The sequence below is a fragment of the Alligator mississippiensis genome, chromosome 1, assembly GCF_030867095.1.
Source record: "Alligator mississippiensis isolate rAllMis1 chromosome 1, rAllMis1, whole genome shotgun sequence".
NCBI lineage: Eukaryota > Metazoa > Chordata > Crocodylia > Alligatoridae > Alligator > Alligator mississippiensis.
Genome location: NC_081824.1, coordinates 1,174,565 through 1,193,909, shown reverse-complemented (window position 1 = coordinate 1,193,909; position 19,345 = coordinate 1,174,565). Strand labels below are relative to the sequence as shown.

Genomic DNA, 19,345 nt, shown 5'->3' with positions numbered 1-19,345 from the left:
TGTTAAATAGCTTAATTGAACTTAACTCACAGCTGCATAAATCTTAATTAAGAAACCAACTGGCTTGTTTCACACAAAGTCTAGAAGCAAAGTAATAGCAGCAAAATTAGTGTTAAAGCTTTCATAATTTGAATCTACCTTTGTGTGCATGCTGTTTGCATTGGCTTTAGTGCAATGCAAATTTGAAACCTACCCTGCTTGTGAAATTTGTGGAAGACGTCAATTAGTCTAACAGCATGGGAATGCCTAGTGTCTTACATATTAACATTAGCATTGTCTGTGAACCTGATGTGAGAGCAGATGCTTGATTTGTTGCATGATGGTGTATTTTTCTTTTTGTGCATCTCTGTTTTGGTGATTTGGAGGGAGGGACACCTTGTATTGAGCAAAACAGGTTTAACATGCTTCTGTTATGAAGTTTTTAACAAGACGGTTTTTTTCTGAAGTGTAACTGTGTTCTAAAGTTTGCAAGCTGGCGCAAACCATATCAATTTGTCCCTTTTCCCATGTATTCCAGCAGATATGCATATTAAACTGCTTCTAATCAAAAAGTTAATCTCGAAGTTTACAGTATGCTCCAATTTTGAATGCGGTCTTTTTATGAAAGGCAATTAAATGTAATGTCCATATAAATGTGTCTGAAACTCGGATGCAGAAATACAGTGAGGGAGGGTCGTTGTTCAAAAACACAAACAGAACAGTAATTATAAATAATCATATGAACATAATCATAAACAGCAGGTTGGGATATTTTGGGGGATAATTAGAATACCTATATATTTCACAAGTTCTGTTTTAAATGAAGTATAAAGGGTTAATCTTTACCGATGTAATTAATGGTATTTAGCAACCTGGTCTCCTGTTGTACTACTAACTGTTTATAGCCCCTTGTGAAGACCTGTAACATACCTTGCAATGTACTTACAATATCCATTAATCCATTTATTAACTCTTTACAAATGCGCATTTAAACATATTTCCTTTGGTGTTGAATTTTCCATGCAGCTGTACTAGAGTTTCAAACATGCATATTAGAAGCAAGACACTTGGATGAGTGTTTCAATCAAATCCTGTTCATGTGTAACTGAAGCATTTTTGTTTTTAAAAAAGAATTTAGGGTTTTTTTGAGACCTAAGGAGCAAATCTTGTTCGAAAGAAATCTGCAATAAATTTGGAATAGTTCAAGAAGAATAGTCCCTTCCTGAGATGCAGCCAAGTATACACGACAGGAATTTCTCATCCAAATGTACTTGGTAGCCATGTTGGTCTGAGACAAGAAGACACAAAAAACTAGAACCTGGACAGGGGGCTCCTGAACCCCCTGTGGGGGGGCAGCACGTACTGGGGAGCCAGTCGGGGACTCTTGCTGGGGTGGCAATGGCCAGCAGGCTGGGAGATGTGCTCTAGTGCCCGCTGCATAACTGGCCTGGGTCAGTGCAGGACTTTCCTTATTGAAAACTGAACGTTGGTTCACTTGGTTATCGGCTCAACCTACGCAGTTTAGAGGAAGCTGCCTCGATTGAATCAATTCTGCCTTGGGCTTTTTGACTGTCTGTATGTAGCCATAATCCAGCCCCCTGTTCAGGTTCGGATTATCCCTGACTAAACCATCCCAATCAAGTGTCTGTCTGACCTGCAATTGGAGATCGCCAGGGTGGAGATTCCTCAACTTCTTTAGGAGCCGGTTCCAATGCTTGGACCACTGTCAGAGTCACAAAGTTGTTCCTAATCTCCAACCTAAAGTTCCTCTACTACAGTTGGAGGTCATTGCTTTTAGCCCTGTCCCCTACAGCCGCGGAGAAAGGAACGCGTGCCTGAAAGATGTTCAAGTGCAGAGCGTGCACCCAAACCATGAAAGAAACGTGGAAGATTTCGTGAGCGTTTGAAGGCTGGAAGATTTCTTACCAGCCTAGTGTAAATCACTTCAGGTATCGCAGCGTTTGAGAAACCAGATCATAAATACTAGTGGAAACTGCAAAAGCAGGCAGGGGAATCGAGTGCCTCATTGAAAAGGCTCTAGGGGCATGGACAAACATTCACTTGAAGGGGCTTCAAAAGCAGGTGGGGGGGCAAAACTGCTGCACCAGCACATACAGCAAATGTAGCTGTTACCTGCGCGGGAGCCTGTAGCAATGCAGGTGAGCTAAATTGGCTCCACTTGAACCCTGGATAAAGCAGGGTTAAACTTTGAAAGCAGTGATGATGAAAGGCTTGAAGAGAGGAGCTTCCGAGTGCCTAATACACATGAGGCTTTGTAAATGCTTAAGGTACTAACCCAAAGAACTGAATGTAGTCCACTGGGGAGCCTGAGAACAGGCCGAGGTGGCGTCTTCTCAAGTGTAGGAATAAGCACAAGCCTGCAGAAATCTAGGCAGCAAACCCAGTGTTAGTCCTGGCCAGGGCCCTCTGTTCTTTAGAGTGCCATGCAAAGGGAAGACCACCGCATGTTGTCCGACAGCACCATGGACTCCCTTGTGTGCATCAGAAAAGGTAACAGCAGTTATTAAGGATCAACAGTATTGATCTTATCCTTCACTGATTTGACTATTTGACTGCTGTTTAGGCATTGTAATCCCATGTCCTGTACACCGAGGGCAAATCCTCTTCCTCAGTCTGTGCACCTCATGCTGTAGCTTCCCTCCAGGGAAGCTGAAAGGAACTACAAATAAGGACAGTGCTGAGAAGATCTCCAGTTTGATTTAAAATGCATTTTGACAGCATTATCAAGCTTGCCTCATTTTTGCTTAGCCAGACTGCTTTTCCATCTCTTCCGCAATCCTGTGAGTTGGCAATTTTTTATCGACATGTTGCTGTGTTGCAGATACCGTGCTTTTGAGCTCCTCTGCCAGAAGCATATGCTTTTGAGAGCAGTGAGGCCAGTCAGGTGGCTGTGTGTCAGATGTCATTGTTGCTCTAAAATGAATTTTATTTTCCAGCATTTTTGCCATAGCACACATTCAGGTTAACATGCACGCACCACTGGTGTCAGAACCCATGCTTGTCATTGTGGCACAACTGAAGGAGTCGAGTCAGGACTGTGAATTTGGAATAGATGTGGCCGTGCTTTTGAGGGGTGGTGTGCCTTCGGTCAGAGATCCAACACCATACAAAAACATTTAATAGTGTGCTTCACTTATGCTCTTACCCAGTGTGTGTAATCTGCAGTTAAGCAGTGGGAAAAAACTGCGTAGTTTGCACACAGTAAAACAACCTCTGGTTAAGTGCATAAACTGCCTAAATATATTGCATCTTTCAACCTAGTGTCTGCTTTGCAGTGTAACTGTACTCCGTGTAACTGCCTGGCGATTGGCACAGGAGTAGTGAAGGGAAGCAGCTGTCAAATAGCTGCTATTAGAAGCCTTGAAAACGATAGGAGCTAGGCAGCTTCAGGGCTGCTATTTTCTAACTGCCCCCATTCCCCTCCCATACTTTGTCAAGGCTTCTAGGGTAGCTGTGACGCTGTCTGGCTCCTGTCATTTTCAAGGCTTCTGCTAGCAGCTGTGACACTAATCACGTAAACGCCTTGGGAAGCGAGGGGAGCTAGGCAGTGTCGTGGCAGGGACGGCCCTGCGTGAGTGCACACTCCGGGTCCCAATCCAAGGGCTGTCAGTGTGCTGCATGTGCTGGGAGTTTGATCCTAGGCTGTGCACTTTTCATGTTTCAGGAGAGACTGCAGGACCAGACATATTAAGTAACTGTGATGAACATCACATTAATGCTGTTTTGCTGACGTGCCTGACTTTACAACTTGTGGCTGAGAAACGGCCAACCTCATCATAGTTTCAGAGGTGTCAAATTGAGTCAGAAGTGTCAGAGGGCATGTACTGGGAATATAAAATGAAATGGAACAGAAAATGTCCTTTTAAAGATCATAAAGCAGCTTGGGTGGTGGAGGAAAGTCATCTGGTGCTGATAATGAAAGTGTCTGCAGGGAGCGTGTGTGTACCTGTGCACAGGAAATGGCCCAGTGAGACCTGCCATGTGGAGTGGGCTGCGCACGGCTGGCATCCCTTGATGCTTGAGCGCCCCAGGGCTGCAGAGTCACTCCTCCCCTAGAACCGGGGCACAGCCTACTTTGTAGGAAAGGTAGTAGTATCTACTTGTGGAAGGGGCTTGGCTCTGCCTGTCTGATACTAAAAGGACAAGAACGTGCTGAGAGAAGTGAGCCTTCTCAAGAGAGCTGTCGTGTAGGAGCTGCAGGTAGGGAGTGAGCAACCCCGTCTTGGCAGGTAGCCATTTAGCCAGAGTCTTAACACTTGTCTGCTCCCTCCCCCCACTGCCACAAAGCCTGGTAACCCTGGCTTAGGTTTTCTTAGTAGAGTGGTGCTGAGCCTGGAACAAAGTGGGCTGAGAGCAAACTAGGCTGGAGGTGAATCATTTGGGGAGAAAATGCAGTAGTATGAGCAGTTTGATGGAAAAAGCCTGTCTAAGTGAGAAGGTGAAGCAGCTGCTCTGAAGAATGCCGCTTATTGGCAGGTATTACAAACTTGGTATGCTTTTTTTAAGACTTATAAATTACAGTGTGGCCAAACTAATGATGAGCTGCTCCAGAAAGGAAAGGGAATTGCAGCAGCCAAATCTGGGTAGAAGCTTTGAGGAAAGAGAAGATGCTTGTAACCTCAGCCGCAGCACGTGAGCATCATGACCTGGCACTTCCTCTGAAACCATCTGGAAATGCCATGCTTATATGGCATAGGAACGTGCATGTAACACCAGCTGAGAGGAATACCTACAGATAGGTAGAGGAGCTCAAATGGGCTGTTTAAAAACATTCATCTCTCTCCCGTTCAGCTGCATATGCATATTCTTTCTCTAATAATGAATTTCCAGGCTCTGATGAGCATAATTAGCCCAGGAAATGAGTACTCATGTAAAAACTACTGCTTGTTTGTAGTACTGGGCTTTGTTCCTGGCAGGGAACAGTATGAAGCTGAATAGGTTGGGTACCAAAGCATGTGAAATAAACACCCTCACTGCAGAATACATTAAGGTATTAAATCTGTCTTTAAGACATGAGAGTGCATATGGTTTTTCATGAAGCCTTTTCATGGGGAAAGTGTACCTTGTAATCAGTGTCCTGTTCCAAATGAGCAGAAGTACTTCCATACTGTTGGCAGGGATCACTGAAATACCATGCAACCTTATTTATGAGAACAGTTCTGCCAGAGCAGGTTGCCCGTATTAACATTTCACAGTTTTGAAAAAGCTGTGAAATTCAAAAGCAAAATGGAAAGGGCCTGTCTAATGCTTGGTACAGATATATAGATCTGCCTTGGTGGTGGAGTAGCAGGGAACCCCTCTAGTACCTTCGTGTCAGTGACATTACAAGAGAGACGCAGATTAACAGATGGTTCCCTTTAGTGGAGGGGAGAGGAGAACAGGGAAAGGGAGAGCTAAGTTACCACGGTTCAGTAGCAGCACAAACTGCACAAAAAGGATCAAGAAATTTATCAGCAAGAATGCTCATCGGCTCAGTCTATCTATGCACTAATACTGGCAATTTAGCATTAGAACATAAGACCTGCCACGTACTGGGTCAGACCCTAGGTCCATCTTGCTCAGTCTCCTGTGTCGCATGGCAGCAGAGAGTGGATGCTGACAGGGACAGTGAACTGGGCAAGTTCACTTTCCCATCAGCATCCACTCTCACTGTTGCTCTCTCGCCTGCAGCCTCCAGCACTCGAGGTGCAGGAAGTTCTGATTCGGAGGCTGTCCCCCTCACCCCCATACTCAATAGCTACTGATGCCCCTTTCCCCCCAGAACGTGTCCAGTCCCTTTGTGAATCTGGCAGACTGTCAGCTTGCACATCTTTAATGACAAGCGGGGGGAGAAAGAGCTTCCTTGGGTGAGTTCGAAACCAACTACCTGCTAGTTTTGTTTTGTGACCCCTGGTTCTTGCATTGTGAGAGGGGGTAAATAATAAATCCCTACTTACTTTCTCTTTGCCATTTTGTATTTTTAAACCCTTATTATGTTTTCCCCCTTCAAGTACCTCTTTTCTCAACTGAACAAAAGACTAGAAGAGTGCGAATGTTGTGCCCGTTTTCAAAATGGGCAAGCAGGATGAGCTAGGAAATTGGAGGCTGGTCAGCTTGATAAGTTTTGGACAAAATAATGGAAAAGCTGATAAAAGTTTCAGTTGAAGAAAGCTGTAAAGAAATAGGAGTGAATGCTAGAAAAAAGGAATAAAGGATAAAAATGGGGTTAATGCCAGATAGATCTTGCCCAAGTGACCTGATTTCATATTTCTTATGAGATTCCAGTTTTGCTCGATAAAAGTTACTTTGTAGATTGATCTACTTAATACCATGTGGCAGTTTTAAAGAAAAACCCCACAACATTGGTACCGTACTAACTGACACATTTCAAATAGTCATAAATCGGATTCCTCACTGACCAGGAGAAATTCCTGTCTGGGGTCCTGCAAAGATTAGTACTAAGTCTAATGCTATTCAGTAGTTTTCACAAAAAGACTTGGAAATGATTATAAAACCGTTGCTGATAAAACTTGTGAATGATCCACAGATTGCTTGATGAAATCTGGGTCCATTTAAACAGAATCTGTTAAGAGATCCAGGAGCCATGGATCAAGCCTCTAGGAACAAAGGAGGCAGGCGATACCTACAGAATGGAAAGCTGTATCCCTGAAAGCAGTTCCCCTCTTGTGGATTTACAGATCCTTAGTGAACTGAAACTGAAAATTAGCTTCCAACTCGATTCAAAAGGGCAAAATAGTAGTCAGTTCTTAGGAATATAAAGAGAAGAGAGTAGGAAGGTGATTTGTTTTTTGTCTCTGGCATCAGTGAGACCTCTACTAAAGTGCTACATCCAGTTCTGATGCCCATATTGAAAAGTCTACAAGAGAACCAGAAATGATTCAAGGCTTGGAAAAATTTGAGAGAGATTTAAGTAGCTTAATCTGTTAAGTTTATCAATAGCATAACTTGAATCGATTAAATTGACTACTGTGTGCAGGTGCCTTCATTGGGACAGACTGTTGTATACTAAAGGTCTCAATCGCTGGAAGTTGAAACTAGAAAAATATGGATTTGAAGTAAAGCAAAAATCTGTAGTGGGACCAGGTTTTGTTCCAGCATTTTCATAAATGATCAGAAAAAGGAAATACGTAGAGCCGTCTCAAACTTTGCAGATGCCACTGCATTATTTTGGGTAGTCTAATCCCAAGGTGATGGGGAAGAGGTGGAGAAAGGTCTCACAAAACTAAGTCAAAGGGCAATAAAGAGGCAGATGAATTTCAATGTTGACAAATGGAAATGTACATGGGGGGGGGGAATAACCTCAGCTGTACATGCACAATGCTTAGTTCTGAACTAGCAGTAGCAACTCAAGAAACAGACCTCGGAGTCCATGTCTGTTGGGGGTGTCGAGAACACGGCTTGCCGGCCAGATTTAGCCCGTAGAGGTGGGTCATCTGGGCCACAGGGCTTGGCACTGTTGCTGTCAGGGATGGTCCATCAATATGGCCAGCACCCAGTGGGTTAACTCAGGTGCCGCCAGAGGTAGGTAGCTTCTTGCCCCCTTTTCCTGCAGCTGAATTTACCATTTTCAGTAGTAACTGGTGATGAAAATAAGCTGCGTTTTTGTGGGGGTGAGCAGCAGTATAGTTGACCCCTGGGTGCTTGCAAGGAACATGGCCTGTCAGCTGATCAGAGTTTAATGCTCCTGTAGCACATGGTTCTGAAACGTCAGCTCAACGTGCAACAGTGACCAAAAAAAGTCAGTAAAATGTTGCCATCATTAAGGGACCTGAGCACAAAAGGGAGAGCATCATTATACCATTGTATAAATCCATGGTGCGCCTGTTTCTTAAACATGGTGTGTGGTGTTTGGTCTCTACACCTAAAAAGGATGTACTGGTGAACATACAGAGAAGGGCAACTAAGATCAGCAGCGGGGGGCAACTTCTGTACCAGGAGCTACCCTGAGGAGGGATATGATAGGGGTCTATAAAATAGTGATGAGTATGGATAAAATGAATAGCCAACTGTTATTCAGTAAGTCCCAGACTGCAAGAACTAGGAGGGATCCACTGAAATGATCAGGAGGCAGGTTTAAAACAAACCGAAGGAAGTATTTCTTTCCCTAACACATAGTTTACAACCACCTGTGAAAATAAGTTCCATAAGTTGAGGCAGATAGTATAGCTAGGTTCAAAATGAGCTTAGACAAGTTCATGGAGCACAGATCCATTGGAAGCTATTGAACAGAACGGTTGGATAGGTGTCCTCTGACTTCCTTAAATCGGTGATGGTGGATGGTAGGGAAGATACGACAGGGGATGGATTACTCTAGATATGCCCTATTTATATGCTTTCCCTCTAAAACATCCACTACTTGCTACTGCCAGACCCAGGCCTAGTCCATGAACTTGGTGGGGCCACAGATGGGGAGTGCCTAAAAGAAGAGGTGTGGGGAGAAGTGCAGCCAGCCCCTCGGGAGGAGGTTCCTGAGGAGGCAGCGACGGGGCTGCAGCCTGGCGCACTTGAGTAGAGATGGACCTGTTTGCTACACTAAGGGAAACACTGGGCCTTGGCCCATCTTAAACAGGGAGGCTACTGGGGGCAAAACAGCTCATTCTGGGGGAAAAGTAGAGAACAAGGATGGCGTAGTGCTCGTAGGTTAATAATGAATGTTTTAAGGGGAGATTCAGAGCAGAGCATGCTGGCCAGCGCCCCTTGCGTCTCGAATCAGTCCAAGCAGCCGGTGGATGCCGACCAGTGCAACTGTCTGGGGACGTGAGTGGAGGAGAGGCCAGAACCTCCTTCCTGGTCTGCTAGATGGGCAGCTTGGCCAAAGCCTGGAGGAGGTTGTCCAAGAGGTCCTGGCACTTGGTGGGGCCACAGATGGGGAGTGTGCAAAGGGAAAAGTGTGGCAAGAAGCATATCCAGAACCGCAGGAAGAGGCTCCCAAGGAGGCAGTGAAGGTGCTGCAGCCTGGCGTGCCCAAGGCAGAGCTGGGATACTGGGCTATAGCAGTAGCTTTCAACCTTTTTTCATTTGTGGACCCCTTTGGAAATTTTGAATGGAGGCATGGAGTCCTTTGAATTGTAAGGATGTAATTGTAATTCACATACTTTTGATTGATCACAGTCATCTTTTGCAGACCCCTTAGACACAGTCTGTGAACCCTCAGGGGTCCACGGACCCCAGGTTGAAAACCATTGAGCTAGATGGACCAGTGCTTTGACCCAGAGCAGTACGGCTTATATTCTTTTATATTCTGTTTTGAGCAGTCAGGGTCACCAGCCATTGAAACAAACTGCCCAGACAGTTCATTGATTCGGTCTCTTGATGTTCTCAAATCAAGACCAACTGAAGCATTTCTTTCAGAAAGACATCCAAGCACAAGTCACTGACCTGAATGAATAATAAATAGGTGGAAATCTGTGATCCGTGTTCTACAGGAGGGGAAGGCGAAACAAGCTGGAAATCCCTCCTGGCCTTGAATTTCAATGCTGCTTTGTACAGCTCTTAGATTTTCCTTTGAATTTGTGGATCCAAAGGTTGACCAGGATTAAATCTTTTCTACCAGGGGCCACGGATGGGCATTCATTTCTACCAGTAAGAATTTATCTGAATTTCTTTGAAATTCTTACTGGTAGAAAAGACCATATTTTCTCACGTACAGCAAACCCCAGAATAGAACACACACTTTGGTTTTGAAAAGAAGATAAAAGATGTTTTCGAGTTACAGATGTGTAAAGCAGGGACAGAGCCTCATCTTCATCTGACTCTCTTCCTGTCCCTGCGTAGGCTGACAAGCAGGTAGTAGGCAGACGAACTGCCCTGAGAAGGGTTAGCCATTTTCCTGCCATGGGAAGCCAGACTGGGAGGATTCCCACAGCAGGAGACTGCTGACTGGTGGGGAGGAGGAGTGTGAAATGTTTCCTGCCAGCGGTCCCACCGGGCTCCTTTTCTGGCTGACTGGGCAGGCTGTCGGGGAGCCAGTGCTCTTCCTCCCTCTCCCTTGGCTGTTCCGGTGAAATGGGGAGAAGGGCGATGTTCCCCATCGGTAACCACTCTCACTTCGCCTGGGGGGCTGGGCTGGGATGGGATGGATGCTGAGCTTCCCTTACTTTGGAAGGCCAGCACCACAAGGCAGTGCGCACGTTCATCGGCAGCCTTGGGGTCCTTGTATGGGTTTTTAACCAATGCCAGTGACGGATGCAGCCAGGAGGATTTGCCAATCTTACTGTTGATAGCTTCAGAAATCGTGCAAAGAGTGCACGTAGGCTCTGGTTCAGGAAAGCCCTGAAAGTCCAGTTGAGGTTGATGAGGCTTAAGTGCTTTCCTGAATTGAAATGACATGTTCCCATCCCACTTGGCTGGAGGGGAGGTGGCCGGTCCAGGCACCGACTGGAACGGGAGCTGGGAGACTGGATTCTGTTTCTGGTGCTGACGTTGTTCCGCTGTCTTACTTGGGGCCACTGCCCGTCTCGGTTATTGTCAGGGCCTTGTAGACTGCAGCAGTCTCTGGAGCAGGGACTAGCTCTCGGGGTAGATGTCTGCGTAATGTCTCTTGCAGGTGGGCTCTCGCAATTTGAATGTTAATTCTCCCTGTCTCTCGTTCTTGTGCTACTTGTGCGTTTGTTTGTGTGTTAACCTGGACTGCACACTTCTGGGTGGGTGGCTGTAGCTGTACGTGGTCCCTGATCTGTTGCAGGACTGACTTCTGCTCTAGTAGAAATCAGTAACGCAAATAAACCGTGTTTGCCACTGTACCGTATAAACTTGTACTGCATATGTGCTGCTTGAACCTTCAGTTCACTTCCCTTTGCCCCACAAAGAGCACAAGGTGACTTTACTGTGATGGGACTAACTACTTACTCATGCAAAAAAATATTTTTGCTGCAAATTAAAAGCTGAAAAATCACTTGGCTATAGAGCTTTTAATATATTCGTCGTTAGTGACTGCAAGCTCTAGCCTCTCACCACAGAAGAAAATAAAGCTTCTTACCCAGTTCTAGTCTAGCGCTTCTGGTGCGTAGGTCTCCAAATGCTTTACTAAGCGAGTAGTAGGTTTGGAGTGTTTTTTGTAGTCATGGTGGTCTAGGAAATACGAGAGGTAAGAGGGTTTTTATCACATCTTTTATGGGATCAACTCTATCCAATAGAGAAGTTTGGGGGAGAAGTTTAACAAGCTATCAGGCACCAAGCACCCTTCTTACCTTGCTTTACTAAAGCAGCATAGGCATCTTTCCAGAGAGGCCGGGTGTGTTGCCTGCACACGCACACCTGGTCAGTGATAGTACCAAGAGCAGAAGCCAGGTCACTGCCTCTGCTGCATACTCTTCCCACTTGATGCGGCTGCCTGCAAACTTCTGCAACAGGATGAAATGTAGATGGTACGAGGGGAAAGGCAGCCTCAGTGGAAAAGAGCAATCTTTTTTTTTTGTTCTAGTGACCCACAAGTCAAGATGCAGACACTTTTCAAATTCGTTTTCTCAGCAGGCAGCAGTTTTAGAGTTCTCTGTCTTTCCTTTCCCCAACTCATCTCGTGACACCGCTTACTACACGCACAGGATTTGTATCTCCTTATTCAGCTCACAACAACGCCAAGAATGAAGTCCTAAGCAATTGCCTGCCTCGTTAGCTGTTATTGTTAAGTTGGAGTGCTTGGCTCTTGTGAAACCCGTCCTCCCACCCTCTTCCTTCCTCTCCCCTTTAGGTGGAAAACCCACTGGGGTTAACGTAGCTGTTTTCCGTGTCCCTGGTGGAGCAGGTTAAGTTTCTCCTCACTGTCTGTGCACCTAACTGCACTCCTTGTACTTGTGTCTTTTGGAAATTTTTCAAATTTTACTGTTTGAAGCAGAAGCGGTTTCATAAATTAGGACTGTTGGAAATAGAGATGTTCTACATGCCTGTTTTGTTAGCTTGGAGCAGAGGTATCTGAGATGCTAAATTTGCCTGGGTTTTTCTTTTGCGCCCTGGGACAGGGCTGGTTCAGTATCGCTGAATATAGCAACCTCAGCTGCTCTCTGCAGATGATTTCGGCAAATGTTTCGTTTCACCTCTGGACGCTTTACAATGTGAGTGAGAAGCCGCGAGGCTCTCGGAAGCGTTGCCCAGCAAATGGGTAGTAGGACTAATGCTGACCATGTGAACCCAAGCGCTAGGAGTGTTCCTTTGGTGCGTATAAGGAACTAATTTTATGCCTTTTTTTCCCTCAGTGGGACTTCTCCTCTTGCATGCCTGAATGCTATGCTCCATACCAACTCCCGAGGGGAAGAGGGCATTTTCTATAAGGTCCCTGGCCGAATGGGAGTGTACACCCTGAAGGTAAGTGTCGCAGCTGGGGGGACTTGAAAAACACAAGAATTTTTGGTGGTTTGAAAGGTGTTGGATTGATGGCCCTGAAGGCTGAGCTGCTTCGTGTATCTGTGTATCCTCATCTGTCTGCTCTGGTACATGGCCAGAACTCGACTGCCTCTTCCCCCTTTTACTTTTCCCCCCTTTTGTTGGCACTTTTGATCAAGCAGCTTCCCTTGCACTGTCTGGTCCATCAAAGCTGTCTTTCTAGCAGCTGTGTGTCTTCGCTCCCTACTCAGCCATGGTCCCTTGTCTTGCCCTCCAGCCCCTGGGAACCCAAAACCATTGGTCCAAGCACGCCCTGGCTACGCCAACTCCAGCACGTGTGCTGCAAGCTGTTTAAATGTATTGAACTCATGGTTAGGAGAGAAGCAAAAGCAAAAAAATAAAACCACAGCCAGCGACAGGTCACCCACCTCCTGGGGCTTTCACACCACGGGTGCAAGCAGTCGCTCCCTCCCGCCCCTGGTGTGGGAGCCCCAGCACGACACGTCATTATGAACCAGTTCCCAATCAGTGATATTTTGGAACAGTTCAATTGCTGTGTGGCTCTGCGCCCCGACACATGACAGGAGCACCTGGTGGCTTTTGCCCTGGAGTCTTATATCCTCAGAAAATGTTCTGTGTCTAAAAAGGCTTTTTGAGAACCGGGGAGGTTTACTCGGAGATGATTCCTGTTCCACGGCTCGATGCAAATTCACTTCTGAGTCACGTACTGCTTTTCCCTTGTCCCATGCAAATTCACCTCAGCGCTTGATGGCTGCTGTCAAACTGCATCCTGGATAAACGTCAGTCATTTCAAGGGGAGAAGCATCACTTCTTGAGTAAAGTGTCCTAACCCTCCACTAGAAAGACATCCAAGTTATCCGTTCCAAATACTGACACTGCTGTGCAAGAGACCCGCTAGCAGCAGAAAAGGAGTCCAAACATCTTGAATTTATTTGGACATAAAAGCTGTTCCTCATCACACCTTCTGTCCTGACTTATGAAAAATTCTGCCTCCTTTCAAAAATTGCCTGAGAAGAGAAGACTTCAGAGCTTTACTCTGCATCTGATTCTGTTGGTGTTTTAGTGGCAGTGAGAAGAGTATTTTGGCTCCAGAGATCTTGTTTTCCTCTTGAAAGGCTATTCAAGAGGAGAATGTTCCTTTTTGAGGGCACTGGATTACTTGTGGCAAAGACTCCTGTTTTTAATTTCTGGGGAAATGTAGCCAGGGCCAGCTTTTTGCTCTCTTGGGGTATACACTGCTGCCCTGAAGAGAAAATAAAAAAATAACTCAAGACTTGGGTGAAAGAGAGACTTTCAAATTCATGATGGGTGTCTGGCTTGCATGTAAGGGAATCTGCCATACAACAGCAGCTTCTCGGGCTGAGAGCACAGGAGACTTATAAGCAAGAAAAATCCAGGTTAACACAAGCACAACAAACAGATTTCATAGGAACAGTCAAAGGCTTCGGCTGCCATAGTCTTTCTGACCAAGGAGAGATTTGATGCTGTGGCTGATCTCATACTCAGATGAAGACCAATCCTTATATTAGATGTGACTTACCCAAGTGTCTTGGGCCTCCTGACTCCTCTGTGCTGTATATAGAGTTAGCTCAGCTCAGTGTGTGTACCAAGCAGACCCCATTTGAGTGTTCCTTTTCACCACCTCTTGTGTCATTGCTAGCACACAAGCCTCTCCTCCGTGGCAAGATTGCAGTCCAGAGGAGAGGTACAAGGCATATTGGCATCCTAACCCGCCTCAGGTAAAGGAGGAGGACAAGAGTGGTCAGTGTCTTGCCACTGCAAGGGATGTTCAAATGCACTCTAGAGATCCAAGGCAAAGAGCTGTGCCCCATGCTACGGAGGAATGCAAACACCCTCAACATCGACCGGTCCTTCCTGATCCCAGTTGTGGCGCTCAGTCTGACCCTGAGCAGAGGAGCACCACTCTCTGGTCAGGAACCTCTGGGTTTTCATCCCAGCAGGAGCACTGACACACCCTAGTCAAAATCCCCAGCTTTGTCTTCAGCCAACACCCAAAGTTTCCCCAGAAAGTGGAAAAAAATCCCCCTGACACTTGCAGCAGCAGAGGGGAAAAAAATCCTTCCCAGACCCATGTGGCAGCCAGCAAAGCCCAGAAGCATGGGGAAAAAATGAACACCTTCGTTCTACTCCGCAACCTGGGGCCAGCTGGCATAACTCCACATATCACACCCTTCTAGTGGATGCCAGACCTCCCATGCCTGTCTCCCCTCCATAAATCTTATCCTAGCTCCTTTAATCTTCTTTTATAACCAAGGTAGACATAGAGCTCTGCTTTACCCCGCTGCTAAGCGTTGTCGTCTCCAGCATCCGCTTGTTTTAGGCTACCGAGCTTCTCTCGTTATCTCTGTGTTAGAAGCTCCTGTTGCTCTCTTTGGAGCACTTCAGGCATAGCTACTCCTAGATCATCCAGCCCCTCTCGGAAACCTCCAAAGAAAGCCATTCCACAGTGTCCCTCGGCAGTCTAGACTCCTGCATCGCTGTTCTAACAGCAAAGAAGTTTTTCCTGAGATCCAGTCTAAACTTTCTTTGCTGCAACTTCAAGCCACTGGTCTGTGTCTCCTCTATGCAGCAACAGAGAAAAGGTGTTCTCCCTCTTCTTTATGGCAGCCCATCAGATATTTGAAGACTGCTATCATGTCTCTCCTTAAACACCTTTTTGTGTAAGCTGAACCATGCCTGTTTCTTTCAGATTCTCCTCACCTGGCTTGCCGTCCGAGACCTTTCTCACTTTTGTCACCTGCCCCTGGATTCTCTTTAACTTCTCCGTGTCCTTTTTAAAAGCCCAGAGCTGCGCGCACAGCTCTAGATGAGGCCTAACCTCATCATTCCTCTTTCTTGTACCTAATGTTTCTATTAATGCAGCCCCAAACCGCATTTGCCTTTTGTGCAGACTCATGTTGACTCTGTGATCTACCAAGATGCCTAGATCAGTGGTGCTCAACCTTTTGGCCCTGCAGGCTGGCTAAGTGGTGTGGGACACATGAGGTTGGGCACGGCCTGTGCACACATCTGGCCCTGTGCACCCAAATCAGGCCCTGTGCACTTAGATGAGGCCCTGCACTGCCTTGGCCTGGTCCCTCATGCAGGGCTTTGGCCCCCTGCCACCCCTGCCCTGCATGCTCCATCTAGCATTCAGGGCCATGCTCTCTAGAACACCGGGCTCTCCACAGGTCTCTAACTTTGGGACCAGGAAAGTAGCAATTCACTCTTCCAACGTTTCCCCACTGCCAAATTTTCAGAACCGTGGGGAACCAGGTGGGCCAAATCTGACCTGCAGGCCGGGGGTGAGGCCCAGATCCTTCTCTGTAGTCCTGCCATCAGCCAGTTGCTACCTGTCCTGTATTTGTGTTTTTGATTATTCATCCCCAGGTGCAGCACCTTGCATCTGTTAGCATTGAACTTCATCCTGTTGGCTGTAGCCCAACTTTCCAGTCTGTCAAGATCCTTCTGAATTGTGCTCCTGTCCTCCAGTGTGTTCGCACTTCCTAGTTTCATATCATTTGTGGATTTGCTGAATAAGTTCTTTATTTTACCATTGAAATCATCAATAAAAAAGTTGAACAGTACTGGGCCCAGGACAGACCTCCATGGGAAGCCCCTGGAAACCTCCTGCCATTCCAGCATGGATCCATTGATAATTACCTTTGCTTATTGCTGTTGAGCCAGTTGTCTGTCCACCTTCCAGTAGTAGTTTTAATTAGCTCGTATTTCTCCAGTTCGTTTACAAGATGATCATGTGGGACTTTGTTAATATCCTTATGAATTAATCTGCTGAAATTTTTCCAGAATCTTACTCAAGCCAGGGAGATGCTGGCCTGCGTTCTCTAGGTCAGTGATTTTTCAACTGGGGTGACATCAGATCCTTTGAAGGGTGCCAGGAGGTATGAGGAGCCAAGCAAATACATGCACGCTCAGTCTTATTCACAGATGCTAGGGTCAGAAGGGACCTGAGCAGATCATCGAGTCCGACCCCCTGCCTAGGGAGGAAAGAGTGCTGGGGTCAGATGACCCCAAGCAGTTGCCTATCTTGTCCCTGTCTGGCCAATCTCCCACTCCCACCCACTCTCTACAAAGAAGCAAGTAGGGCTGTCAGTTAATCTCAGTTAATGTGTGCAATTAACGCTTTAATTGGTTCTTGCATTAATTTTTTTAACGCATTAATTGTGCATGTGGCTTTGGAGCCTGCACCTGGGCTGTGCTCTACCGCTGTAACTGCTGCCTCCAGGCCACCCATCAGGGCAGTGGTGGCAGCATAGAGGAGCCACAGAGCAGCCCAGGTGCGGGCTCTGGGCGGTTGCAGCTGGGGGGTGAGTCGCACACAGAGACACACATGAGCAGCTGCAGCCTGCACGCGGCCAGGAACGCAGCCTGGCAGCTTGTAGAGCAGCACCCTGCAGGGAAGTCTGTGGAGGGGGGTGCAGATTGAGATTCCTAGGGTGAAGGAGGGAATGGGGCGGGGGCAGGCTGGAGGGAATGGGACCTGGGGCTGAGGCGGGTCATGGGACAGAGCCGTGGGTGGCTCATCTAGGGGCGTGCACTGTGTGCACCTCCAAGGGAGGCATGATGGCTTGTGTCCCCAGATTTGTATGCAGGGCAAAGGCAGGCTGCCCACTGTGGGCTGGGGCTTTGTGCCCTGCTGCCTTTGCCCCAGGAGCTGCACAATGCCATGTTGTGCCTCCCGCGGGCAGGGGATGCGCTACACAACCAGCAGCCAACTCCTGGGGCAAAGGCAGTAGGGCTCAGAGCCCCAGCCCACAGCAGGTAGCCTGCCACTGCCCCGCGCACAAATCCAGGGGGCATGCGCCCCCCCCCCATGCCTCCCCTGGGGTGCGTGCAGTGACGGGGAGCTGCACACCCCCCCATTCCCCTGGATGAGCCACCCGCAGCACTGTCCTATGATCTGCCCTGGCCCCGGGTTCCATCCCGCCCTGCCCCACTCCCTCCCTCACTGTGGGGTCCTTGGTCTGCCTCCCCCACGCCCCTTCCCTCCACAGACTTACCTGCAGGGCGCTGTGCTGTGTCTTCACCTCGCTTCCAAGCCGCAACACTCCCCCCCCCCCCCCGCCCCTAACTCCTGACCCACGGTACCCTACAACCTGCCAGGACCCCCTGTCCCCAGGATCCAAACCCCACAGACATACCCACACCCCACCCCCTTCACCAATTCCCTTCCCCCCACACACCTCCCAACCCACCAAAATACCTACATAATTTTATATAATTTTGAGTTTTTCTGCACATAATTTTGAGCTTTTAGCTGTGCAATTAAAATCACAGTTAATTGCAACTATTTTTTAAATTGCACAACTAATCGTGATCATGTTTTTTAATCATTTGATAGCCCTAGAATCAAGCACTGTAATATATACTTTAGGTTTCTGAATTGGGTACCGCTCAAGTCACGAGGGTTATGGAGGGGTGCCTCAAGTCCAGAAAGGTCGAGACGCACTGATCTAGTTTGTTTACGTGCTGGAGCTCAGAGCAGGGCTCAGGCAGTTTCTTTTAAATGTGTGTCTTGACATTTGAAAGGCAGGCTACGTGCGGTTCTAGCCATATTTTTACAAAACACTCTTCTGCTGTGGGAGGCTTCAGAGGCAGATGCTTCTTTTGGCAGAGCTGTTTTGCAATCTTCCTTTAGGATTGCAAAACACCCCGCACCAGCTTGCACTGATCAACCTGCTGCTTTTGAGCTACCAAGAATGGTGCATGAGCATATATATGTAGAAATGCACATGAGAGAGAGATGTTGCAAAGACGGGCACATTGATAACCAGTGATCAGGGCAAGGCAAGGCCATGTAGGATCTGGTTCATGTTTTAAGTTGGGGGTCTATTCAAATCAAATGTTTTTGCAATATAGCTCAATGCAAGGTGTTGCATCCAAGGCACAAGGAACAAAGGCTGTACCTCCAGAGTGTGGGACAACATCATTTTAGGAACATTTGAATAAGATGCAAGAAAGAAACCGCCAAAAATGTTTTAAAGATAGGAAGCAGACAAGGTTCCTTGGGTGAATGGGATATCTTTTATTAGGCCAACTAATAAAAGATTAGGTTGGTCTAATAGAAGATATCAGATTCACCCAAGGAACCTTGTCTGCCTGTGTCCTTAGACCAACATGGCTACAACCTACACCCCTGTTAAAGGTAGGAGAGAATTCAAGGGGGCACGTCTGTGCTGGTGGGCTGCTGTCACTTTGGACATTTGAACACAAGCTCGTGCCACAGACCTGGGTGCTTTTAAAAGTGCTGGGCACTAAGGTGCATGCGTTTGTATAACCAGCTAAATGCACATCGGCACTGAGAAAATGACAGCGTTGCACTTTTGAACAAGAGAACCGCATGGGACTCTTCAGCCTGGAAAAGCGCAGGCTCAGGGGTGACTTGATGGCTGCCTATAAGTACGTAAGGGGGGTGCATCAGGATCTGGGGGAACGTCTTTTCACCAGAGCGCCCCAAGGGATGACAGGGTCTAATGGTGACAAACTTCTCCGTGACCGTTCCAGGCTGGACATAAGGAACAACTTCTTTACCGTCTGAGCCCCCAAGGCCTGGAATAGTCTCCCTCCAGAGGTGGTGCAGGCACCTCCTCTGGACTCCTTCAAGAAACATTTGGACGTTTATCTTGCTGGGAACCTTTGACCCTAGCTGACTCCCTGCCCCTGGGGCAGGGGGCTGGACTTGATGATCTTCAAGGTGCCTTCCAGCCCTAATGTCTATGAAATCTATAAACCACATCAAAGGTGTTTTAGTTCAAAAGCACACCACCGCCATTTTTTCAGTGCTGATGTGCATTTCACTGTTCATACAAATGCACACGATGCAGCGCTGGGCGTGTCAGCTCACGTGTGGAGCAGACTCCATTATCGAGTCTGCTCCTACATGCTGGATTCCCGGCGTGTCAGAGCAGACAAATGTATGTGTATAAATGCCCTTTATCTGTGGTGGCAGCCCTAAGGCAGTCTTGTTCCCTAGTGTAGAGGCAGC

At 47.3% G+C, this 19,345-nt stretch overlaps 1 protein-coding gene across 3 annotated transcripts in view; it reads left to right on the top strand.

Annotated features, from left to right (window-relative positions):
* Nucleotides 1-19,345, top strand: part of ASXL2 (ASXL transcriptional regulator 2) — a 182,684-nt gene that overhangs the window by 69,140 nt on the left and 94,199 nt on the right. For all 3 annotated transcript variants that reach the window (XM_014610485.3, XM_059727625.1, XM_059727626.1), the window contains exon 3: nucleotides 12,192-12,300. In XM_014610485.3, coding sequence (XP_014465971.2) covers nucleotides 12,192-12,300 — 109 coding nt within the window. The remainder of the gene's footprint in view (nucleotides 1-12,191; nucleotides 12,301-19,345) is intronic.